General features: G+C 38.8%; 1 protein-coding gene across 1 annotated transcript in view; it reads left to right on the top strand.

Annotated features, from left to right (window-relative positions):
- The window catches only part of ints2 (integrator complex subunit 2), a 154,950-nt gene that overhangs the window by 110,486 nt on the left and 16,806 nt on the right, over positions 1–27,658 (top strand). The window contains exon 21 of the mRNA XM_053515907.1: positions 18,285–18,360. Coding sequence (XP_053371882.1) covers positions 18,285–18,360 — 76 coding nt within the window. The remainder of the gene's footprint in view (positions 1–18,284; positions 18,361–27,658) is intronic.

The following is a 27,658-nucleotide window of genomic DNA, read 5'->3' as shown; positions in this document are numbered from 1 at the left end:
AAATACACTTCATCTCGGAAAGGAAAAATGAATATTATGAAAGTTACTTTTTTTCAATAACTTAAATTATTCTTTCATACAGTATATGGTCATTATAACATGGTGGCAGTTCTAAGTACCCCTATAGTTCAATAGCTTGTTGGTCTACCTATAGCAGCAATTACTTGATCATTTCCTGTATGACTTTATCAGCCTCTTACATCAATGTGGAAGAATTTTGGCCCATTTTTCTTTACAACCTTGCTTCAGTTCATATGGCTTCTGGGAATTTGCATTTACAGTGAAACCTTGGATAACAAACATAATTCGTTCCGGGCTCGTATTTTGAAACACTTGTAAATCAAAGCGAATTTTCCCATAAGAAATAATAAAAACTCCGTTGCACAGCCCCCCAAAAAAATAAAACACAAAAAAATTATTAATATAAATATTAAGTAAAAATAAAACACAGTGACCTGCACTTTACCTTTAAAAAATTGTAAAAATAAATACAGACGTGTGTGTCACATTAATGGAAAGACTGTTTTATCAGAAAAATTAGCAAGGGGATGCTAGATGGCGTCTTAGAGTGAACATGTGTTTTCACGAGCTACGCAGTAGTCTCGGTTATTCATGCCAATTTCTTTTTTATTTAAACAGAGGAGTAACGCAATTACAAGCTCTATATTGACGGAATGAGTTTAAATAACTATTTTAACAAATCAACCGGCGTTGCACTGAGGAGTGCGAAAAAAACGGCATCGAGAAATACGCCTAGCCCGACAGTCGCGGCTGTGGATAGACATTAGAAAGGAGAAAATTGGTATAGCTCTGTTACAGGAAACACACTTAGACAAACAGGAACATTTGAAGTTAAAGCTGGGGGGGTATAATCAAGTATACTCCTCATCCATTTCGTCAAATAGTAGAGGAGTAGCAGTAATGATCAGAAAAGATATACCGTTAAATGTTGTTAAATTGACAGAAGATGACAGAGGCCGTTATGTCATTATATACGGGACTTTATATGGCAAGTTTATTACCTTGTTTAATGTATATTATCCTCCAGGGCACCCCTCTAATTTCCTTATGAAGGCTTTTGCTGACTTTTTGGTTTGAGATCAGATTATATGGTTGCTGCTGGTGACTTTAAGTGTATGTTAAATCCTCTTATTGATCGATTTCCCCATAAAATAATGGTGCCAACATAGCTAAACAAATTAATGGCATTTGTGAAGACTTAGAACTTATAGATTTTTGGAGAGCGCTTTACCCATCTACAGTAGTAAAGAATAGAGTTTTTTCTCCCCACCGCATCAGTGTTATAGGAGAATTTATAATTTTTTCATTCCCAAGAGTTTAATGCATTTAGCTTTATAATATTGTATTAACAATATTGTCGTTTCAGATCATGCAATGGTTGTTCTCAATGTAAAGGTATCAAATAGAGATAACTTCGGCAATGGAGATTAAACACCAATATACTTAAAGATCAGACATTTTATCCCTTTTTCATTGGGGAATTCACATCTTTCTATGCTATTAATGCTAAATCCACGCAAGACCCTTCTCTCTTATGGGAGACTAGCAAAGCTTACATAAGAGGGTTAATTTAGTCATTTTCTGTTTCTAAGAAACGTAAAAAAAAACAAGACCCAAAGATTACTAGAGGAGGTTTTGAAGAATATAGAGGAAAAATATATTAAGACTGCAGATAAGGCGTTACTCAAAGAAATATCAGCACTTAGAAGCGCAATACTCACTGCTTACCCAAGATGCAGAACACAAACTGAGGTTTGTCAAACAGAAATTTTTTGAGCATGGAGGTAAGCCGGGTAAATTTCTGGCTTACCTCACTAAGAAGAAAAGTGATTCACGCTCAATTATATCAATACTAGACACAAATGACAAACTACATTATGATAGCAAATCAATTAACATATTTCGAGATTACTATAAGAACCTACATAATACTCACGTGTCTAGTGGCAGTACTACACTATTAGCTTTTTTTTCCCAAAATTAGTTTACCAATTATCTCATTAGATCAGAAAGCAAAATTAAATGCTCCTATTTCTAAAGAGGAGTTAATTGAGGCAATTTTACAAATGCAGAATGGAAAAATGTTCTATTAAATGCAGATAGGAAGGTGTTAGCCAAAATCTTAGCTTCGTGTTTGGAGAACGTAATAACGGATGTTAATAAAGATGATTGAGTAGGTTTTATAAAAGGCCTCTTCTCATGCAATAACATGAGACGTCTCCTTAATGTTATACAAGTCTATAAACAGCGTAAGATTGACGGGCTAATATTTTCTCTCGATGCAAAGAAAGCATTTGACCATATTGAGTGGTCATATTTATTTTTTGTTTTGGAGAAATTTAATTTTGGTGATGATTTCATTAGATGGGTTAGAGTATTATATGATGAGCCTAAAGCTTTCGTTCTTACAAATGGTTCCAGATCAGCAAGTTTTTCATTATATAGAGGAACTAGACAAGAGTGCCCCCTCTTACCCCTGCTTTTTGCGCTAGCTATTGAGCCCCTAGCTGAAGCAATCAGAACCGAGCCCTTAATTGAAGGCTTGCAGACTAAAGAAAGGCACCAAAAGTTGACACTTTATGCAGATCTTCTTCTTTGTCTTTCGCTGTTCCCTTTCAGGGGTCGCCACAGCGAATCATTTGCCTCCATCTAACCCTATCCTCTGCATCCTCTTCTCTCACACCAACTAACTTCATGTCCTCTCTCACTGCATCCATAAATCTCCTCTTTGGTCTTCCTCTAGACCTCCTGCCTGGCAGTTCCAAACTCCGCATCCTTCTACCGATATACTCACAATCTCTCCTCTGAACATGTCCAAACCACCTCAATCTGGCCTCTCTGACTTTAACTCCAAAACATCTAACGTGGGTTGTCCCTCTTCTTAATTCTATCCATCCTTGTCACTCCCAAAGAGAACCTCAACATCTTCAGCTCTGCTACCTCCAACTCTGCCTCCTGTCTTTTCTTCAGCGCCACTGTCTCTAAGCCGTAGAGCATCGCTGGTCTCACCACTGTCCTGTACACCTTTCCTTTCATTCTCGCTGATACTCTTTTATCGCACAACACACCTGACACTTTTCTCCACCCATTCCAACCTGCTTGTACCCGCCTCTTCACCTCCTTTCCACACTCTCCGTTGCTCTGGACCGTTGACCCTAAGTACTTAAAATCCTGCACCTTCTTTACCTCTGCTCCCTGTAGCCTCACCGATCCTCCTGGGTCCCTCTCATTTATACACATGTATTCCGTCTTGCTGCGGCTAACCTTCATTCCTCTGCTTTCCAGAGCATACCTCCACCTCTCCAAATTTTCCTCCACCTGTTCCCTGCTCTCGCTACAGAGCAAAATGGCATCTGCAAACATCATAGTCCATGGGGACTCCTGTCTTACCTCATCTGTCATCCTGTCCATCACCAGAGCAAACAAAAAGGGGCTTAGAGCCGATCCTTGATGCAGACCCACCTCCACCTTGAACTCTTCTGTCACACCTACAGCACATCTTACCACTGTCTTACAGCTCTCATACATGTCCCGCACCACTCTAACATACTTCTCTGCCACTCCAGACTTCCTCATACAATACCACAGCTCCTCTCTTGGCACCCTGTCATACGCTTTCTCTAAATCTAAAAAGACACAATGCAACTCCCTGTTACCTTCTCTGTACTTCTCCGCCAGCATCCTCAAAGCAAATACTGCATCTGATGTACTCTTTCTAGGCATAAAACCATATTGCTGCTCACAAATGCTCACCTCTGCCCTTAACCTAGCTTCCACTACTCTTTCCCACAGCTTCATTGTCTGGCTCATTAGCTTTATACCTCTATAATTGCCACAGCTTTGCACATCTCCCTTGTTCTTAAAAATTGGCACCAATACACTTCTCCTCCATTCCTCTGAAATCCTCTCACTCTCCAAGATCTTGTTAAACAAACTTGTCAAAAACTCTACTGCCACCTCTCCTAAGCACTTCCATACCTCCACAGGTATGTCATCAGGACCAACAGCCTTTCCACTCTTCATCCTCTTCAACGCCCTTCTCACCTCACTTCTACCAATATTTGCTACTTCCTGTTCCACAACAGTCACCTCTTCTACTCTTTGTTCTCTTTCGTTTTCCTCATTCATCAACTCCTTAAAGTACTCCTTCCATCTTCCCATCACCCTCCTGGCATCTGTCAGTACATTTCCATCTCTATCTTTAATCACTCTAACCTGCTGCACATCCTTCCCATCTCTATCTCTCTGCCTTGCCAACCTGTACAGATCCCCCTCTCCCTCCTTACTGTCTAGCCTAGCATATAAGTCCTCATATGCTCTTTGTTTGGCCTTTGCCACCTCTACCTTCACCTTACTCTGCATCTCCCTGTACTCCTGTCTACTCTCTTTAGTCCTCTCAGTGTCCCACTTCTTCTTAGCTAGCCTCTTTCCCTGTATACACTCCTGGACTTCCTCATTCCACCACCAAGTCTTCTTGTCCACTTTCCCCTTACCTGATGATACACCAAGTACCCTCCTACCTGTCTCCCTGATCACCTTGGCTGTAGTTGTCCAGTCAACTGATAGCACCTCCTGACCACCCATAGCCTGTCTCAACTCCTCCCTAAAGACTTCACAACATTCTTCCTTTCTCAGCTTCCACCACTTTGTCCTCTGCTCTGCCTTTGTCCTCTTCGCCTTCCTCACCACCAGGGTTATTTTACACACTACCATTCTGTGTTGTCTAGCTACACTGTCCCCTACCAACACTTTGCAGTCACTGATCTCTTTCAGGTTACAACGTCGACACAAGATGTAGTCGACCTGAGTGCTTCTGCCTCCACTCTTATGTGTCACCCTATGTTCCTGCCTCTTCTGGAAGAAAGTATTTACCACTGCCATTTCCATCCTTTTTGCAAAGTCCACCACCATCTGTCCTTCTACATTCCTGTCCTGAAGACCAAACCTGCCCATCACATTTTCATCACCTCTGTTCCCTTCCCCAACATGTCCATTGAAGTCTGCACCAATCACCACCCTTTCACCTCTGGGGATGCTCTGCATCACTTCATCTAACTCACTCCAGAATTTCTCCTTCTCTTCTAACTCACATCCTACCTGTGGGGCATAACCACTAACAACATTGAACATTATCCCTTCAATTTCCAGCTTCAGACTCATCACCCTATCTGATACTCTCTTTACCTCTAGAACATTCCTTACAAACTCCTCTTTCAGAATAACTCCTACTCCATTTCTTTTCCTATCCACACCATGGTAAAACAATTTGAACCCTGATCCTAAGCTTCTAGCCTTGCTACCTTTCCACCTGGTCTCCTGTACACACAGTATATCCACCTTCCTTTTCTGCATCATATCAACTAACTCTCTTCCCTTCCCTGTCATGGTCCCAACATTCAAAGTCCCTACTATCACTCCTAAACTCTTGCCTTTCCTCTTCTCTCTCTGCTTTCGAACACGCCTTCCTCCTCTCCTTCTTCGACCAACAGTAGCCCAATTTCCACCAGCACCCTGTAGGTCAACAGCACCAGTGGCGGTCTTTGTTAACCCGGGCCACGACCGATCCGGTATGGAAATTATATTCTTGGTTCGCATCATTGATTTGGCAAATGTTTTACGTCGGATGCCCTTCCTGACACAACCCTCTGCATTTATCCAGACTTGGGACTGGCACAAGAAGACACTGGATTGCGCCCCCCCGTGGCAGATGATGTGGTCATTTTCCTTTCAAAACCTGACTCTTCAGTACCATCTCTTCTTATCATTAATACCTTCAGCACGTTCTCAGGATACAAAGTGAGTCTTAGTAAGTCAGAGGCTATGCCTGTTGGTTCTATGAAGGCAATGCCAAATATTTGCCCCTCATTTCCATTTAAATGGTCCCCTGGAGAATTTATATATTTGGGTATTTTCGTTAGCCCTATGTGTAAAAATTTATTCCAAGATAATTTCTCCCCATTGTTTAGTAAAATTAGAGAGGATTTAAACCAATGGCACACACTACCTATTTCGTGGTTGGGTAGAGTGGCTTTAATTCAATTCAATTCAATTCAATTTTATTTGTATAGCGCTTTTAGCAATTTTCATTGCCGCAAAGAAGCTTTACATAGTCAAAAGAATTATTTAGGTTTGTATGAAATGTGAATTTGTATGGATCAAAATGGTCAGTTTGTCCCTGGTGAGCAAGCCGAGGGCGACAGTGGCAAGGAAAAACTCCCTGAGATGGTAAAAGGAAGAAACCTTGAGAGGAACCAGACTCAACAGGGAACCCATCCTCATTTGGGTGAAACAGAAAGCAGTAAATGATCTTCATTTATACAGTGTGTAGGGTGGCAGGCAGTTTAGCATAACAGTTGATGTTAATATGGAGTCCAGGTAGTTTTTGAAGACTCTAGGTAGACTTGTAGGAAGTTCCAGTCCTAAACTAACGAACTGTCAAGTCCCCAGAGAAACAGTTGCCAACACCAGTCGAGGCCAGAACCATTTTCTAGGTAGAGAGACTCATTCCCAGACACCAGACGCATCCCAGAGAGACACACGGGGCATCCATGTGACGAGATCTTCAGCCAGAAGCGGGGCACCAGGATGGGTCAGACAGGTCCGGAGGGCAGAGGGAGTCTGGATCACTAGCAGCTCAGGAACGACATGTGTAGCTCGACAGAGAGAGAGAGAAAGAGTGAAAGGGGGGACAGGAGGAGAGAGGAAAAAGAAAGAGGGGGGGAAAGAGAAGAAGAGGAGAGATGGCAGTTAGGTATGGTCACAGTCACACAATGTATAATGTGAATGTATATTAACTGTAGAGTGCAAGCAGAGACTCCGGCAGGACTAACTATGACAGCATAACTAAAAGGGAGAGCCAGAAGGAAACACAAACATGAGGGCTTCCTGACATGTAAAGCAAACAATCACCTCACCGTCAGCAAACCTGAGTGATCAATGAGAGTGAGGAAGACAGCATCCAAACATACCAGTTCACCATAATACTCTACGTCCATGAGTCCCCCAGATCTGCTCCTTTACCTATGGAAAATCTATTTATAAAAATGCTTGGCTAAATAAATAGGTTTTTAGCCTGGACTTAAACACTGAGACTGTGTCTGAGTCCCGAACACTATTTGGAAGACTATTCCATAGCTTTGGGGCTTTGTAAGAAAAAGCTCTGCCCCCAGCTGTATTTTTCATAATACGCGGTACTGACAAGCAGCCTGCATCCTTTGATCGAAGTAGGCGTGGCGGATCGTAAGACACTAGCAGTTCGCTCAGGTACTGCGGCGCGAGACCATTTAATGCTTTATATGTCAAGAGTAGTATTTTGAAATCAATGCGAAATTTCACAGGGAGCCAATGGAGTGAAGATAAGATAGGGGTGATGTGCTCATATCTTCTGGTTCTGGTGAGGACTCTCGCTGCTGCATTCTGGACTAGCTGAAGCTTATTTATGCATCTAGCTGAACAACCAGACAGTAAGGCATTACAATAGTCCAACCTAGAGGTGATAAAAGCATGAACTAGTTTTTCTGCGTCGTTTAGCGACAATAAATTTCTTATTCTGGCAATATTTCTGAGGTGAAAGAATGCTATCCTGGTAATATTATCTACATGTGCTTCAAATGAAAGGCTGGAATCAATAATCACACCAAGGTCTTTTACTGTTGCATTTGATGGAACAGAAAGGCCATCTAAAGTTACGGTGTGATCTAAAATTTTACTCCTAGCTGTATGCGGTCCTATGACTAGAACTTCTGTCTTATCCGGATTTAGCAGAAGGAAGTTAATTAGCATCCAATTTCTTATGTCCTGCACACATTGCTCAATTTTAGTAAGCTGTTTTTTCTCATCAGGTTTTGCTGAGACATATAACTGTGTATCGTCGGCATAACAATGAAAACTAATACCATGCTTACGGATTATGTTGCCCAGAGGAAGCATGTAAAGGGAAAAAAGCAGTGGACCTAAAACTGAACCCTGCGGAACGCCAAACTCCACTAGAGAACATAAATAAAAATAAAATTTAAAGCTTTAATAAAAATGACTGTCCTTCCCAAGCTTTTGTATCCAATTCAAATGATACCTGTTCTGTTTTCTAAAAAAAGTTTTAAAAGATGTAAATGGCTGGCTTTCCTCTTTTATTTGGAGCAAGCGCAGACCAAGATTAAAGTTTTCTGCAATTACCAGGTTGAATCGGATGACTGGATTTACCCAATATTGAGCTATATCAATGGTCTGCACATTTAAGATATATTTTTAACTGGGTTGATTCGATAATTCTTCTACCTAGTTGGACCTTGAGCAATCACTGTCAAAAATTCCCCTAAGAGATCTACTGTTTTTTTAAAAAAAACTAAGTTATCGCAAAACTGTGAAAACCCTGTAACTGTAATTGCACTTAAGGCATGGAGGGCCATTAATCGTTTTGATGAAAGAATGAAAATAACTTCTGCCCTCACGCCAATTGTGAATAATCCGAACTTCCCTCCAGGCAGATCTGATGGGAGGTTTAGATTTTGGGAAAACCAAGGTATTTCTCGGCTTCAGGATGTGTTTGATGGCCTAACGTCTTTTGAGGATTTGAGACAAAAATATCAATTATCACAACAGGACTTTTTTCGTTTTTTTTTACAAATGGTTTTGAATACTAGATCGGCTTGGAAGAGGGAACTTTCAGTCGCTATAAGTGAGGAAGAATGGGATGATACCTGGAAATATGCCAAATCTATATAACTTGGCCAAAGCAATACAATTCAAAATTGTGCAAAGGTTGCATATCTCACCAAACCGTAGACATACATTTAACAATGCCCTTTCACCTCTATGCCTTAGGTGCAAAACATAAATTGGCACTCTCACTCATTGTCTCTGGTCATGTAATCAGTTACAAATATACTGGGCCAAGATTGTATCTGAAATGTGCATTCTTTTTGACAAGGAGTTGGCTATGGATCCTGTATGTTTGATCCTTGGTCTACAGATGTTGTGGAAATTAATTGAAGACTCAGGCTTTGGTTTTCAGAAGATAACGACCTTTATTTATCATGCAATAACGGCCGGGGGAGACTGCAGTGTCACACTGAACTCTGAACGCTTTTCGTTTAAATACCCTCTGATACAATGGAGTATTCAGTATACAGTGATGTTCCACAACAGCTGGGTTTCTTTAAATTCCCCCGTTCTATGTATACCTCACCTTCCTGGGCAAGCACATTCCAGGAGGCCGTATATGGTTAGCTTTTGCACGTACGATTCCCCATCCTATGTATAGCTTGGATTCCTAGGCAAGCACTTCTCAAATTGACTACAGAGAATGACTATTGTGTTCCAATGGGTACCTAAAAGTAAGTGAAATCACATAAAACCAAATAGAAATTACTACCATACCGGATCCAGGAAAAATATATTATTGAGATGAATAAGCGATAAGACTATTTCGGGATGGCATAAGATTTTAATGGAACTAATCCCGCTGGAATATTTAACATGTTTAGTTAATGGCCGACCAGATCAGTTCTATAATATTTGGAAGCCTTGTATGCGCAATTTAGAGACTGATTTGTCAACTATTCTGTGGAAAGGGTTTTCTCCCCAAGTACCTCAAGTAACTGCATAGGATTTTTAATTGGTATAGTGTTACCATTATGCTTTACCTATTTTATTTTAATTATTATTTTTTTGTTTAGTTTATCTATTCATTCTTTTTACTAATTTATGTATTCTGAATATCTTAAACATGGTTTCCTTTTTTTGTGGCCTGTCAGGTGTATTTTTGTTTTGTGTTTTGTTAAAGTTGAAAAATGTTCAATAAAGATATGTGACAAAAAAAAGAAAAATTAGCAAGGAACACTGCTAATAACTCTCGCGTAAGCGCATGCTAATGAAATCACTGCTGTAAAGTAAAAAAAAAAAATACTTGCACTAAACCTTTGAAAAGAATCGTGACAGAGCAGTGTTTTTGTCTAGAGAAGAGAGAGAGTGTGCACGTGTGTGCACGCGAAAGCAAGATGAGAAGGTGGGGGTGTGGGTGTAAAGGTGAGAGGAGGAGGGATCTTTAACCTCTCTAATGAGACTTGCCTTTGCTTTACACACGCGCACGCACACTTGTGTTATAATAAACAGTACACGCATGGTGTGCAAACACAAAATTAAATGTTTTACACAGACACGGTCACAATGTTATAGTAAACAGATTCAAAACACTAAGCTTCAGCTCTCTTACAGATGGCCTCACATTTGCTTCTAGTGTACTGTGGTATACATAGAAGTTCATGGTTGACTTGTTGACTGCAAGGTGCCCAGGTCCCATGGTTGCAAAACAAAGCCAAATCTTCACCCCATCCACAGCCATACTTGGCAGTGGTTATAAGGTCTTCCTGCTGATTTTTTGTTTACTTTTTGCCAAACATGGGACTGGGCTTTAAGGCTAGACAACTCTACTTCGGTGTCATCTGTCCATATTCCAGAAGGCTAGTGCTCTGTTCAGGTGCAGTTGTGCGAACCTCAGTCCATGTTCTTTTTAGACAGAAGAGCCTTTCTCCTGGCAGCCCTCCCAAACAAACTGTAATTGTTCAGTCTTCTTCTAATTGTAATATCATGCACTTTAACATACTTAGTGAGGCCTGTAGGGTCTGAGATGTAACTCTTGCATTTTCTTTTGTGTGTCTTTGAGCATTTTACGATATGATCTAGGGGTGAATGTGGTGGGTCATTAATTCCTGGCAAGATTGGCAATACTCTTGAATACTTTCCACTTGTAAATAATCTTTCTCACAAATTTTTTGGATATGATTTTATAACACTTTCTAGATTGATCTACAGCAATAGTTCCTCTAAGACGGGAGTTGCTTATGTCTTTCCCTCTTTGCATCTTTACACTTGAATACTCCAGGCTAGCAAACTGCCAGAACCTCTGCTTTTATGGTGCCTGTAAACCTGATGATGATGCAGTAATTAAGGTCTGGTTATTTACATCACATTGCTGCGAATTACCCTCTTAAATCCTGTGGAAGCAGTAAGGGATGTACTTGGTATTGCCCCAATCGCATTTCTTTTTTCTTTTTGGCTTCGTTTTTGTCAGATAAATAATGGGATAGTGAAAAAATTTTATTTGTCTAACATATTTATATGATTTGTATTATGGTTTTACAAATAACAGAATTAAAAGAGGAGTTCTAACCTTGGAGAATAACTGTGTTCAGTTTTCATTTTATGTAAAGTGAAATATTTTAATCAAGCACAGTAGTCTATGGTCAAAGCAGTTAGTGGTATTTTTGGCGCTGTCTGCAAATCCTGCATGAAAAGGAAACCTGCATTTCCCTTAAGGTTGTCAGCAGATGGAAGCATTAAGGGCTCTATAAAATCTTCTGGTTGATGGGTGCATTGAGTTTGACTTGAGAAAACACAGTGGCCCAATACCGGCAGATGACATGGCACCCAAAAAATTACAGTCTATGGCACACTGGATTATAAGCACGTACGTTTCAGTGCTTCTCTACTCTTTCTCCAGACTCTGGGGAAATTAAATTCAACATATGTTCAACTGGAAAGAGGACTTTGGACCACTGTTCACCGGTCCAGTTATTTTTCTGATGTCTCTGGTTCAGAAGCAGCTTGATACTAGGAAGGCAGCAGTTGTAGCCCAAGAAGTCTGTGTGTGTTGTGATACACTGACTCCAGCCTCACTCCTTATGGAACTCTTCCATGTTTAAGAATCGATATGGCTTGACAATCTCCTTAAGTCTGCATTCATCATTGTAGCTTGTGCTTCTTTTTCTATGACACTTTTCCCTTCCAGTCCCAATTCCAGTATCCAATGAGTTTGTTCTAAACAGCACTCTTTGAACTATGGAACTCCAAAGTGTTCAAAATTTAAAAAATAAGTAGGACATGATGAAATAAATAACTCTTTGAATAAATAAGACACATACATAGGTCATTGACGGATAAGACTTTTTAATAGGCCAATTTTGAAATATCAAAAATATGGATATGTTTGGCCATTTTCTAAACATTTGGAATGTAATGTACACATGCCCTTATAAAGACTAGTAAAAAAAAATGACATTTTAGGGTTTTTACACTTAAGTTAATAATACATAGCCTTAAAAAAGTCATCGGGGGCGACCGTAATATATCTCAAAATTCACATTTTTATGCATCATTAAGATTAGTTGAACTCATATCAGTAAGTAGATAAACTGATGAAGAAAGATAAACTTTACTGCCCTTACATTTTATAAAAAACATTATTTTACAAGTTTATTCTATAATATCAGGGTCTCCCCCATTATCCAGTTACAATAATGATTTTTACTTCAAAAGCAAAAAAAACTGAATTAGCATTTATACAGATATTACACATTCAACAATAGCATACCACTGATTAATATTTGAGGCTAAACTGATGAATATTTGGTTATGAATGTAGTGTAATTATTGCCATTTGTTGGTTACCCCACATGACATATGGTCGCCCCAAATGATAAGAAAACCACAGGTATAAAAATTTCAGTTAAAATGTACACAAAAGAGTTCAAGACGAAAGAAAATTTAACTCTTTTTATTCAAATAACATTTTAACATTTAAATACAGTATAACAAATCAGAAGGACATTAACATTTAAAATTATATATTTTTTATTGCAACACACATTAAATGCTTTAAGAATTTAAGAAGCTGAGTAAAGAATCTCTTTTTTGGAACCTTTTTGATTTATTGGACAGGGATGAACACTACTTGCATCTCAATTAACCTTTCAACATTCAAATATCACAAATAATAATTTTCTTTTTTCTGGCCCTTTCCTTTCCTTTTCTCATTGTAAGGGCCATATTTCATTCTCGTAATTTGTTGTTGTGTTTATTTCATTTAAATTTGTTAGTTAAGCATTATACATTAAGTCCATTGAGTTTATTAGTTTAAGCATTTAGTATTATACTCGTAAGTTGTATTGTGACATCATTTCATAAGTTGTTCTGTGACATCATCCCACAGTTGTGTAGCTGCATGTCTATCACACACGTTAGTTGTAAGTTGTTGTTAAGACACGGAAGCATACAGAAAGGTGTGGAGAACACAAGCTTTTGACCGTGATACTGTAAGCTAAAGGATACAGTAAAATAAGTTGTTGTAACTGTTACGTACCGAAGCTACAGAACACAGCAAATGACTTGTCGTGACTACAGTGGATTTATGCAAGAAACTGTAACAACCGTTGTACTTTGATGTTGAAAATAAAACAAGAGAGAAAGAAATCAACGGACGTCTGGAGTCGTGAGTAACACTGTGTAACAAGAAAGATACGCGTCAGAACTTGTGAATAACATGCACGTTCACTCATCTTTCCTCAGATTAATGTTTAGTTTTCTTAATTTAGGCTTCTTAGCCTGCAGTCGTTTACAACGCTTCTCAGCTTTCTTTTCTCTATCTTTTCTCTCTGGTGTGGAGGACATTTGTGGATGGAAATCCTCATTCTGAGGTGGAGCATCCACCACCACACACCCCCCTGGACTCTCTTGCTGCCCCTCCACTCCTTCTACACCTGCTGGATCTGGCAGCGTGTTCTCTATGGATTGAGGTGTCAGGTCCAACATTGCCTTCTTCATCTTTTTTCTCTCCCTGTATCCTCCGGATGCAGCCTTCCACTTGTTTCTCAGATTATTCCTCTCCCTCTCTGATAACTCATCTGACTTCACATATGGAATCTTTCCCTAATGCTTCTTTTTTGGTAGCTGAAACAATAGTGTACAGAGTTGTTAATCAACAACAAGATAAACATTCTACACCTGTGCTCTTTCCTCCTTATCCTGAACCTACTCTATTTAGAAAACAGCTGTTTCGTTGACCAATGTTTAATAGCTCATTGTAGCATACAGTCTAAACTGTTTATTTGATCTACCCTGGTCCCCTACTTTCTGTAGCTCTAGTGACTCTAGCTCACTGCTACAGAAGCTCTTTTTTCTTTACCTCTCTCTTTTCCTTGCAAGATACTCTGCTCTTGCTGCAGGGTCGGAGTTGACTTTCTGTCCATGACAAGCAGTCTTCTCTTTGCTTGTTAATCGTGCCATCTAGGAAATAGGTAAAATAGGTTAAAACTTGTTTCAAATGACTAATACATGTATAGTCACATAAATAGAATGTCAGTGTAGTTTTCGCCCCATATGATGTTTTCAAGTTTACTCAAGTATAACAGGCTAACGGTTAGCCTCAGAAACCAAACAAGCTTCTTCTAGTGACAAAGCACTATCAAATTTATCATCAAAATATAGATTTGTGGGAAAAAATATATAATTCACAGTTTTTTTGGTGGTCACAGCTTTTTCTTACTATATGAGAGAGACTGATTTACCTTACAGTTGTTTCCAGGGGGTCTTCACTTGTGTCTGGCTGATGCAGTATCCCATCCTTGAGATGTTTTTTAAAATAAAGGTCCCAAAATTGTGGTTTGTTGATGGTCGCCCCGGATGATATGGATAGAATCAACATAATTCGAACAACATTCGTTTGTATATCATGATAGAAATATATGTGCAAATGCTTTATAGTTTTTTCAGTGGATGTAAAACATGTTTGAAATTATGCCAACTAGGAAAAGGGATATATTTAAGTTGATTTAAAGTGTTTTTAAACCAGTTGTCCTAACAAAAGTCAAGGCCAGACGGTCGCCCCATATGATGTTTTGGCACTTCGGATAGCAGAAGAATGATGAAAAACTTAAAAATTTGGAGAAGTTAAAGTGGTTTAGTAGGTAAAGAAGGTATAACAAGTATATGAGAAATTTTTGGGTATTTTCTAGTTTTTTCTGCAAAATAAAATTAACCCGGACAGAAAAAGGGGGCGTCACGTCATTGACCCACATGTAATATGAGAATGATATTGTGAAATAATGGAACATATATTTTGAAAAAAAGCTTATTATTGTGAAATATATTGCACTCTGCAAATTATTTTACCAATAACAGAGATTATTGCAGAGGCATTTTATTTATTCCTGCTGTTTTTATTTCAAAATGTCATTTTTTCAAAGTTATCTTTTATTTCAAAACCCCGTTTTTCACGATGGGCTATTTATTTCATAATGTGACTTTTTGGCAGAATGAGTCGTTCTGTCAATCAGCGCCAGTGGGTTGCACCTGCGCGCCTATTGGCTGATCCTTTAACATCGATAAGTTTTCTTGAGTACCTGCTCCGCGGACCGGCCGCTTAAGCTAGCAATAACCAGTGTTGACAACTTAGCTACTTTGTCGCTATATTTAGCGACTTTTCAAATCTCTCTAGCGACAAGTTTTTTAAAAAGCGACTAGCGACAAATCTGGCGACTTTTTCTTTTGTTACTGGAGACTTTTGGAGACTCTGATGTGTCTCTACTGACTCTTCTCAACTTGAAACAGCAGCTGCCGCTGCCAGCCCCTCCCCCGTCCCAAAGCACTCACAGACAGGCCTGTCCTCTCGGCAGGGGTCCCCCCCCCCCCCGCCCAGTGTTAACTAGTGTTAGTGTTGAGGGGGGGGTCTGGAAAAAACAAAAACAAAAAAAATTTGGACTACTCTGTTAAATTGTTAATGTAGATGGTATTTAAAAAATGTTACAATGTTATGGTTAAACTGTTTATCCCAAGCCCGGGTAAAGGAGGAGGGTAGGAATTGTGACATTAAAAAAACTAAACTAATGTTAACTAGTAACACTAGCTTTCCTGTTCTTTTGGTTTACTATATTTTTTATTTTATTTAGGCTATTATATATATTTAAAAAATAAAAACAGAGGCCTACCATAAGCATGTATTATTTTTTTTCTATTCTATCATCAGCATTTGCTAAATGCACTGTGTATAAGCTAACTGAGACATGGCATAGCATTTGCATGTCTTTGCTCTTTTGTTGATTTTAATTCCTTTAAATGTCCTTATTTATAAGTCCCTTTGGATAAAAACATCTGCTAAATATGAAAAAAATAGTGATATATATAGTAATATATATTTATATATCTATGTATAAAAACTACAACGGTACGATGGAGCTTTAGTGCCACGTTAAAAATAAAAAAAATATGTAAATCTACAAGAATAAACTCAATGTTATGAGATAAAAGTCGAAATGTTACAAATGGGTTTGTCAAATACAAATACACATTCTTACCATATTTCAAGCTTCAAATAAGTGTCACATAACTTTATGAAAGCCATATGAGAGAATTGTCTCTTACTTTCGGTTTCTGAATTTGCAAATAACTTGCATGTGCAGCGTGCATTATGCAAATTACGTGATGACGTCATCTAGCAACTTCTAACGACTTCTACGACAGCCAATAGCTGCTTTCCTTACTGATGAGTTGGCAGTAACGGAATGGCTGTCTGGAGCACCGGGCGTTTTCCCGGTGGGCCGCTGGTCAATGTGGCCGGACCAGTCAGTATGTAAATTTAGTTTAAAAATGACAGAAACTATAATATTGCATCTCTTTTTTACGCATATAGATGAGTGAGTTAATCGTACGGGCGCCGCCGATAAAGAGCGTGTCACCACTGTTGTATATCACATCATGTATGTACAGTATGTTGCCCTTTGAGTTGCTGCGCATGTCCGCTGAGGAAGTGTGCGCGTGAGGAGGTTTGTGTGCGCGTGAGGAGGAGAGAACGGAGCAGCACCAAAACGCTCTATTGTTTTACACTTTTGTGAATCCTATTCCATACGTGTTCTGAAACTACGCCCCCTTTCACTTTTAATTTACAAAGGGAGAGATATGGATCCTTTCTCGATACAGCAAAAAATGAATAATTGCAATGGATGAAAACTTAAAAAAAAAAAAAAAGAAAAGGTGGAGCTGAAAATGTATGCGACGAAGAAAAAGCTTTAAAAGCAGATGCTGTGAAATTCTTCAAATTAGTAGATTATGCCTTTTGCGTGAGAGGAAATCACAGTTTCACAGGCTCTGACAGCTCTAACATTATGGTCAGGGACAGCAAGTCTGGATCCAGCAACCTCAGGGTCAGTGATGATGATGAACAGCACCTCTCTCCGTCTGTACCCGAGCCAAGTGAAAATCAACTGAACAGATAAACTGGAATAAAATCAGAGGCAGCATTAGTTCGGGCTAGTAAACTTACTCATTTTAATTAATGTTGTAGACAATATTAATTCAAAATAAGGCTGAAAAAAAATTATTTTTAAATAATATTGACTACAATAATAATTACTAGCATGAGCTGATGCTGCTACTAATTTTATTCCAGCTTACTTGTTCAGTTTGATTGGCATCATTTTCACTCTGGAAGAGAAGGGGAGAGGTGTTGGTCATCATCAGCAGGTACTGGTTCATCATCACTGACGTGCTGCACTTGCAGCTTACACTGATTGGTGTATACTTGCTTGCTGATACACTGAGTGGTGTATCTTACACTGACTGCATCAAGATGATCCTCCCTGACCTGCTAAAATATTGTCTTTATAGTTTTATTACAAAACACAGAGGTCAGCCTTTCTGTAATAGTTCTTGCAAGAACTGTATTGTCAAATGCATTTGCAAAATCCGTCAAGCACCATAATGAAACTGGCTCTCATAAAGGCCATCCCAGGAGGGCGAGACCAAAACCTACCTCTGCCACAGACGAGAAGTTAATTTAGAGTTATCAGCCTAAAAAATGACCAATTAACAGCACCTCAGATTAGAGGCGTTATGAAGTCTTTACAGAGCATAAGTAGCAGGCACTTTTGCGTTATATTTTTATACTAGTAAGTTGTGTGCTAAGTCAAAAGTCACGGAAGATGACGAACTTGTGTGTTCTGCTTATTTTAGCAGATCAGATAGAGATAGATAATTTACCAGTAGACACTGTACTGCCAACTCCTGCATAGAATACATATTGCACCATTAGACCTAACTCGATACTTCAGGCGCTATTACTTATGTCTGAATAAAGGAGCAACCAATCACACAGCTGGCTTTGCCCTATCGCTTTTGATTGACAGAACGACTCATTCTGCTGAAAAGTTGCATTATGAAATAAATAGGCCATCGTGAAAAACGGGATTTTGAAATAAAAACTAACTTTGAAAAAATGACATTTTGAAATAAAAACAGCATGAATAAAAAAAAAAGCCTCTGCAATAATCTCTGTTATTGGGAAAAATTATTTGCAGAGTGCAATATATTTCACAATAATAACTTATTTTTTTAAATCAAGTGTTTGTTTGTTTTTTTGTTTATGTAATGTGTAAATTGGTAAAAAAGAAAGTGTATTATATCTAAATTTGTATTTTGTCTTGTTTTTAAAAATGCAGGACAGTGCAGCAGTGCAGATCTTATTGGAGATATGTCAGCCCTTCTCCCAGGATGAGCAACAACTGAGCAGAGAAGGTGAATATAAACAAGCACAGTAGACACCAAATAAAAAATGAGCTTTCAATACATCTCATGTATGTAACAAGGGAATAATTGCAAGTGCAATGAAAATTTCTGGATGTTCTAGTAAACAACTTTTATCAGAAACATGGTACTGAAGATGTAGGAAGTAGACCAGTTAAAATAATGTTGAACAGTCTTGACAAGAATAAATAAATGGGGACTAGGTATCTAAAAATACTTATGCTTTTTCAATATTCTATATATCGTAACAAAAAAAATACAGGTAGTCCCCTACTTATGTACGAGTTCCGTTCCAGGAGCACATTTGTGTTCTTAAGTTTGACAAAGTAAGTCTTGTATGCCTTCAACATGAATGTATGATGTAAAGCACACTAATCCCCTTGGACTAAATCTGTCACTTTTCTACACACTGCCATCATATGGCCAAAGACCGTAACCTAAGTGCCTAAGGAAGACTTAATCTTACACTTAAATGTTGGTGGTGCGAGGGGAATCCCAGATGATATTTTGTCTCAGAGGAGGAGAGGAGTTTGTGTAGGATGACTTTCTCTCACACACACACATAAGAGGAATGCGAGGGGAATCCCGGACGCCATTCTATCAGCTGTTTTCCACTGTATTGTACTGTGAGCTGAATCCGAAATTCAGATTATTCACCATCGGGACATATTTACAGGACAGCCATTTTCTCTTATAGTAAATGCTTTATTACACAGTAATCTTAATTTACACATCATGTAACGTTACAATGTTCGTATTATTCCTCGATAGACAATGAATTAGTCCACCAGCAGCAAATTAAGGAATTAATTATTAAGCCCTGAGAGGAAATTTAAACTCATTTGACTATTTTTAAATTGATAGCACAGTAAGCACTACAATTCATATAAAATAAATGCATGCAAAAGTTTATTTGACTTAAAAAGTATAAAAAGGATAAAAAAATAAAGTAAGACTATAACTAATTTCAGATTTTGACTTTATAGGCATTTTTCGTCTTCCTTTCTTTATTTCAGTTGATCCGTTTTGACATATACTGAATGGAAATCTTCAATTGAATTTGTTACTTTCCTTGTACAATTACAACTTTGTAGCAGAGTCCACAAATTTTGGAGTAGGGACGACTTTCTTGGACTGCAGCCTTTCAGTCCATTGTGATGTAAAATTTGCTTAAAATTAGTTAATGACACAGGTATTTAGCTTCTAGTTAAGACTTAACTCAGTATCTGTTTTTATACAAGGTGAAACTAAACAGGAGTTATATTAGTTATAAGTTATAAAGTTATATTAACATAGAATTGTAATTGGATGCAGTAGACAAAGTTTGCATTAGTAGTCTTTACTCAAAATTTAAATTTATTAGTTCACATGAATAAAAAACTATTACAACCTTACTGTATATTTACTGTGCAGGTTAAACGTATTTGCCCGTGCTGATTTTATTTTTCTTTTTTTTTTCTTTTCTTTAAATTTTTTCTAGACTTATATGGTTCAAAATTTACCAAAAAAAAAAAAACCTGATGAAATGCAAAATGCATTTAAATGGTGGGTTCTTTTATGAGCTCCTGAATGAGTTATTATTGTGCTTTCGGAGTAATTGGTAGGCTGGCCACTTCTGGAAAGTTTCCCTGTTCCAGGTTTTGTCCATTTGTGGATAATGGCTCTCGCCGTTGTTTGCTGGACACCTCAGCAGAGCCACAGACTTATCGCCTCCATGCCACGCAGTAATTCGTGCAAAGGGAGCCCCGATTAAGTACTGAGTGGGCGAGTACATTTCAGGTGTGAGTGAACAGTCGGAGTTCAAGGCTCAGAACCTAACGTTGTGCAGCAAACGCTAAAGGCAACAGCGGCACGTGGGCAGATCAATGCTACAGACTCCAAGGACTTCAAACGCGGACACACTGAACATTGCCAATTGATCACTGCATGGAAAAGAGCAGGCCAAAGTACTGCATGTGCTATAGTGGTACTTTCATTCATGCCAAGCAACAGCAATATCTCATGCCCTGGAAACTTTAAAAGGTGAGCCTGCAATGCTATGGTTGCCCCAGCCTAAGCATACAGCACCACTCTTTCAACAGTCTAAGCTCCTTTTACTTAAGTGCTGCCATTGCATTCATTTGAGCTGGATAAGGCCTTGTTCACCCGGGTGTTAAAATCAAGCAGTTTTTTGGCGTTCGTAGCGTCCGAGGGTTTTCTACACATACAGATGTGGCCATTAAGACTGCGCGTGTTTTCCCGTGGGATGCCTCAATTTAGCGCGCAGCGTGCCGCGACTTGCCGTAAGCAACATTCGGGGAATTTAAATAAATGTGTTGTGCTTCACTGAATATCCGCCAGATGGCGCATGGAAGGGCTTTATCTAAACGCCGGACCAAGTATTGTACAACGAAGAACTGTGTATAATTACTTAGTCTAAAACAATATTGTTCCCAATGCTGAAGCAAACATGAATTTTATTTTGCTTTACAACAGATCTTTGATGATAAATGTGTGTATATGTGCTTCATATTATTTTCATAATGATGAAATGAGATGCCCAAATTCGTGCTTTAAAATTCTTAATAAGTTTCTTATATATTTTTTGTAATGTTTTAACAGGGACAAAACAGTGAAAGACATGGCAATGTCTCGGTTTACATGGTGTTGAAATTAATTTAATTGCCTAATAGTAGGCTATCTGATAGTCTTAACTATGCGAATGTCCTGATTCGTGAATATGCCAACATATCTTATTTAAAACGTACAAATGTGTCGACATCATCAGAAAACATGAATGAACTATATATATTATGTTATTAAGTAAATATTATTTTATGACCACGAACAACTTCGGGCTTTTTATAATAATCATCATATTTGCTGTTTGTGTCCAGCATTTAATTATTATTTCATACATTATTTAACCACGGCTGGAAATAATAGCTGGAATGTGATGTGATTGTGAATTCATGACTGAAATAAAGCTGTTCGTCTTTTGTAAAGTACTTTCACTTTACAAAAGGCAGCGTTTTTATCAAAAGCTTGATAAACGCGTGTTGTACAGTATATACAACACGACAGCGCGCTCAGTTATTCACTTCTCACCTCTTATGTAGGTCTGCTCCGACTAATTAATTTTAAACCCCTCAAAAATGCGTGTGTATACAGCTCAAAACCTCCATCAGTTATTAAAGATAGCATCTATTTAGAAAAAATGCCAACTCATGTCGGAAAGAATTTATAAACGGTTTCTAAACGTGGGCTATTGTTTTTTACTTATAATATTTATTTTAATTTAAATGAGGTTTGGGCTCAGGACTTCGATTTGGCATCGTGATTCTCCTCTTTAATTTACTCCATAGTTTTAATCAGCGCTCAGCCGCATGCATGGAGTTTTTCAGAGCGCACCGCAGAAGTAGACTAATGATTATGAACGTGTCGGGAAAACAGCAAGCAGACTGACTCTGACCATTTAAAAAAACGTTTGCGTTCATTTTCTGACGCGCTCAAGTTTACCAAAAACAATACAGAACAGCGCACCTTATTTGCTTTCAAACATTTATAAAATCACAACGTTTTTTCGTTATTGTGAGTGCACTTAAATAAAAGTTGAGTCTTATAAAGGCATGTAGTCTTATATAGTTTTATTATATAGTTTTTGCACATTAATCAGAGTCCTCATCTGTTACATTTTTGAGGACAATAGTTTTTTTTCAGCCTATCACGGCGTGCGCCCAAATCAATATCGCTCCTCGCTCACTAGTTAGGCGGCCTCTCCTTTAGATATGCGAAGAAGCGGGGCTGCGGAATTAGGCACGAATGGTGAAGAAGAGCTCTCCTTGCTAAAGATCCCGGGCATTCAATCCGCGCTATAAAACACTCTGGGGTCTGTTGGTTTACAGTGGATTTTACTACGCGGTGTAAGTGAGACGCGCGCACACAACGCGGAAGTGCGGCATGCAAACGGGGCAAATGGAACGCGCCCCAGGGACTTTAAAGAAGAGTCAGCGCGAGCGGACGGAGGCAGGAGCTGCTGTCCGCGGATGGCCGCCGTACTCGTATTTTATAGCGCAGGGTGCAAGCCCGGGATCATTGGCATGGATAGCTCACCAGCATGTTATGTGGGCATTATAAGACTAAAAAGTGGCAGCTGGCACGCCTAAAAATAGACGCAGGTTAATTTTTTAATAGTCTTAATTAAAATCCTCCTCTTTAGTGCGTCCTATTCCAATTAATCCTATTGTTCTTTTAGTGTCACTGCGTGTGCTTACAATGCCAGACAACATTCAAATGCAAATTATTCACTCTCCCCAAGTGTGAATCAGCTGTTCTCACCTATACATATTAACCTATGCGTTCTCACCTAAAGTGTTTAGGTAAAATTCCACCTATACAAGTGTGACAAATATGCAAAGAAAAAAAATAGGAAGGGGCAAATACTTTTTCATGGCACTTCACATGTAGTCAGATTGTTCCACTGGGCTGAAACTGTGGCAGGAGTTATAGCACTTTTCAAATCACACTAACTATACACTAATATGAATAACTTTGAATGATGAATGCTACGTTAATATGATCTCGGGCTTGCTCCACATTATAAAAGCAAAGCGCGGAGATGGAGATCAGGGAAGTACGTGATGTGGTGGAAAATAGGCAGTGGCGGTTTTACACTGAATTGCTCGTCTTTATAGATTTATATGTTGTTTGTCTTGATGTTCTTTTTTGTCGTTTCTTTTACTAATATGACCCAATATATGTTCAGCGATACTTCAAATAACATGTTTAAATAGCATTGATTTCTGTATTGTGTTATATTTTTATACTAGTAACTGGTGTTAAAAATGTATCTCTATATTAATGAGCCAATGTATTATGGTGTGGGCTGCTGTGGGCCAGGAAGTCCAGGGCCACTTTTTGGTCCCAGTCCGCCCCTGTAATAACGAATGGAGAAAGCGCAGTCAAAGCCTGGAGATTCTGCGTTCCGCGGGGGGCCAGTCGTGAATAGCTGACACTCAGTGACAGCCAATGAAATTGAAGCATTTTTAAATAAAACAATCATACATCTTAGTCCTTTTGCACACGCGTGGGTGCGTTACAACAACAATAATAATAATAATAATAATAAATTCGGAGAACTACTACTACTACTAATAATAATTCTGAATGAAAATGATGAATAAATACATATCAGTTTGAGCTTGACACGTTTATGAGCTCTGTCGCTTGCTGTCAATGGGCACCTAAGAGACATAACATTTTTTGGCTTCAGTAGACACACAATACTTTAGACTGAAACACGACTGCCCCCTACAGGTATTGAAGGGCATTTTCACAGCGCGGCAAGTCGTGGGATCCCTTTTCCGACTTCTGTAGAAGTTAATAAGAGTATTCACACAGGCTTTGGTGACGTGCGTTTGTCCGGCTGCGCGTTTATATGGCGTCAAAAAAATGTTGCATGCAGCTTTTTCTTGGCGTTCAAATCCTAACGAACGCAAGGAAAATGCTTCTAGTGCGTTTTCTCCATGTTCATTTTACGCTTTGGAGGACCGGATATATCCCATGATCCTACATGCTATACATAAGGAAATGTGGAAAAAAAAAGCTAAATAAAGAGGGTGAACCCAGTAGGGCAGCGATTTTTTTTTTTCTCCCACTATGTCGCCATATTACGAGAATTTTAAAACAAGAAAATTAATGTCTAATATAGTAAAATGGTCTATATTAAAAGGAGGCACTGCAAATAAAACAAGGGCTTTCATATCCAGTTCCCGACACTGCCTCCACAGGTCAACACACAAACTACAATTCGGGCTGCAGGCTGGCGTTAGACGGAGCCAAACAAACGCCAGTGTAGAAGTCAATCGAGCGCCACTACAAAACGCAACATAAACTGGATTATAGAACATAGGCTGGATTATTTAATTTTGATGATTATGGCTTACAGCTAATATAACCCAAAATTCAGTATCTCAGAAAATGTTAACATTACTTAAGTTATAGTACTAAAAAAGTATTAAAATGTACAGCACTCAAGACTTCTGGCCTATCTTTGCATTAATTATTGTAGCAATGCAGCACGGCATGGATGTGATCAGTCTGTGGTACTGCTGACGTGTTATGGAAGCCCAGGTCCATATTAGGTTGTTCTGATAGCGGCTTTCAGCTCTTCTGCATTGTTGGGTCTGGTGTCTTGCATTTTTTTCTTCACAATATACAATAGATTCTCTATGGGATTTAGATTGGGCGAGTTTGCTGGGTAATCAGGAACAAGGACACCATGAACTTTAAAAGAGGAATTAGTACTTTTGGCAGTGTGGGCAGGTGTAAAGTCCTGCTGGATAATGAAATCAGCCTCTCCATAAAGCTGTTCAGAGGGGAGCATAAAGTGCTCTGAAACTTTCTGGTAGACAGCTGCGCTGACCTTGGACCTGGTAAAACACAGTGGAACAACACCAGCAGATGACATGACTCCCAAACCACCACTGACTGTGAAAACTTTCCACTGGACCTCAAACAATTTGGAGTCTGTGCCTCTCCTCTCTTTCTCTAGACTCTGGGACCCTGATTTCCAAATGAAATGCAGAATTTACTAAAGACCACAGAGCAACAGTCCAGTCCTTTTTGTCCTTAGCCAAGGTAAGAGGTCTTTAATGTTGTCTCTGGTTCAAAAGGGGCTTGACGCAAGGAATCTGACAGTTTGTAGCACATGTCCTGGATGCGTATGTGCATGGTGGCTTCTGAAGCACTGACTGCAGTCCACTCCTTAAATCTCCCCAGAATTTTTGAATGGGCATAATTTCACAATCCTCAAGAATTCAGCCAGCCTACTGAACCAGACTGAGCCTCAGGGAACATTTGCTGGTGTTTTGAGGTAATTAGATGATTAGGGTGTGACACTATGAATAATAGTGAACTTTTTCACAGTATTCAAATTTAGCTTTAATCATTCAGTTCAATTCAGTTTTATTTGTATAGCGCTTTAAACAATTGACATTGTCGCAAAGCAGCTTTACAAAATCAAAAGAAATATTTAAGTTTGTATGAGATGTGAACGTGTATGAATCAAAATAAGACTGTGCCTGATGCGCAAGCCGAGGACGACGGTGACAGTGGCTAGGAAAAACTCCCTGAGATGGTAATAGAAAGAAACCCTGAGAGGAACCAGACTCAACCAGGAACCCATCCTCATCTGGGTGATAATGGATAGGAGGGATTGATCTGCAGCATACTGTGTGAGACTGGAAGTTAAGTATAACAGGAGGATATGTTTAAGTTAAAATTGAGTCCAATTCGTGATTGGAGGCTCAGGTAGACTGTAGGAAGCTCCAGTCCTGAACTATCGAGCAACTGAAGTCACAAGTCCTCAGAAAACAGCTGTCTGCATCAGACGAGGATAGGACCGTGGAAAAGTGGAACCGTTCCCAGGCAGGCCACACGCATGCATCGAGATCTCCAACCAGAAGCGGGACACCAGGATGAGTCAGACATGTCATGAGTCTTTTCAAATCTAATATATTGCAATGCACCTGTGTGTGTAAGAGAGATACAGAGAAACACCAGATTGCAAGTAACACAGTTTGCGAGTGTTCTGCAAGACGAGCAAAGGTTTTTAATCATTCTTGACTTGAAAAACGAGCAAGTCTTGGTTTACAAATATAAAGTATCATGTAACACGCATGCGCTTCTTGTTTTGACGCCGAGCATCACGTGACCACAACTAAGCCAATGGTTTTTCTTGCTTGCGCTGCGGAATTGTGAGTAATTGTCTCATCAGCTCGGTCTTAGTGCGCATCTCTCACTGATATAATCAACATCTGTGCACGCGTGTACTTTCTACTATAACACTGTGACCACGTGTGTGTAAAACATCTTTTATTTTGTGCTTGTCTGCGTGTGTGTACAGCACGCAAGTTCTGTTTGTTATAACACACGTGCGCACGTGATGAGCAAAAGAAAGTCTTATTAGAGAGGTCAAAGATACATTTTCTTTAACTGCATTGCACACCGTGCCCCTTCACACACATTCCTTTTCCTCTCGCTCTCTCACATACACACACACACACACACACACACACACAGCCCTCTTCCTCTCGCCTTCTCACACACACACGCACTCTGCTCTAAACAGAAACACTGCTCTGCTGCAATTCTTTTTAAAGGTAAAGTGCAGGTTCATTTTTTTTTTACAGCGGTGATCCCGTTAGTGTGCGCTCATTCTAGTGTTATTAGAGATTTCTTGTTTATTTTCTTGATAAAACAGTGTTTACGTGTGCGTGTGTGTGAAACACAAGAGAGGAAGAAGGTTTACATAGGTAAGGCGGGAAGAGGGAAAGGGGAGTGCTCATTCCTCCTCTCCTCTTACTTAAGCTTCACACGCATACACAGCGCCTGCGCGCACAAATGGAAACACTAATCTGTCGGGATTTATTTTTACTTTTAAAAAGTAAAGTGCAGGTTAATTTGTCTTATTTCTACTTTATATATTGTATTAATTATTTTTATTTATTTATTTATTTGGGCTGTGGAATGAATAATTAGAGTTTCCATTATTTCCTATGGGAAAATTCGATTTCTTTTTTTTTTTTTTTTTTTTTTTTAATGAGTGATGAGTGTTTTGATATACAAGCCCGCTTACAGAATGAATTATGTTCGTAATCCAAGATATTACTGTACATATAAATAGCTCTTGAAAAAATAAGACAACACTGCAATTTACTCCAGAAAATTTTTGGAATGTCATCAAAAGGAAAATCGATGGTCACAAACTATTAAGCAAAGATGAGCTGTTTTGCTTTTTTTGCAAAAAAAAAAAAAAAAAAAGGCATAAAGTTACCCAACAGTAATGTGAAAAACTGGTGGAAAGCATGCCAAAATAAATGCAAATTGGGGTTATTCCACCAAATACTGATTTCTTAATGTTATTTAGCCGAAGCATGAACACAATTTGTTTACAAATTATTTGCCTTTAGTTTTATTGTGTGTATATATATTCGCTCATGTGTATCAGCACCCTGTCTCTATGCCAGTTTTCCGTCCTTGATTTACTTTTTCTAGGTCCTTATAGTTCTTTTGATAGATCCACTGTACTGTATACCAGAAACATACCACAAGCTTCTGTGAGAAGGGCCAAATTTAAGTGGCTAGACAAACTGGGTCAGAACAATAGAAATGTAAACATATGAGAAATGTAAACATACGACTAATGTAGAAATTATTACACATTGATAAATTGATCAAGAAGTTCAAGGATGGTCGCACAAGAATTTGCCATGTTCAGGAGTGTGTATACCTTATATATATAAGGAAT

This window comes from Clarias gariepinus, chromosome 17 (genome assembly GCF_024256425.1).
Source record: "Clarias gariepinus isolate MV-2021 ecotype Netherlands chromosome 17, CGAR_prim_01v2, whole genome shotgun sequence".
NCBI lineage: Eukaryota > Metazoa > Chordata > Actinopteri > Siluriformes > Clariidae > Clarias > Clarias gariepinus.
Note: the sequence above shows the minus strand (reverse complement) of the source record. Positions and strands in the feature narration are given on the sequence as shown.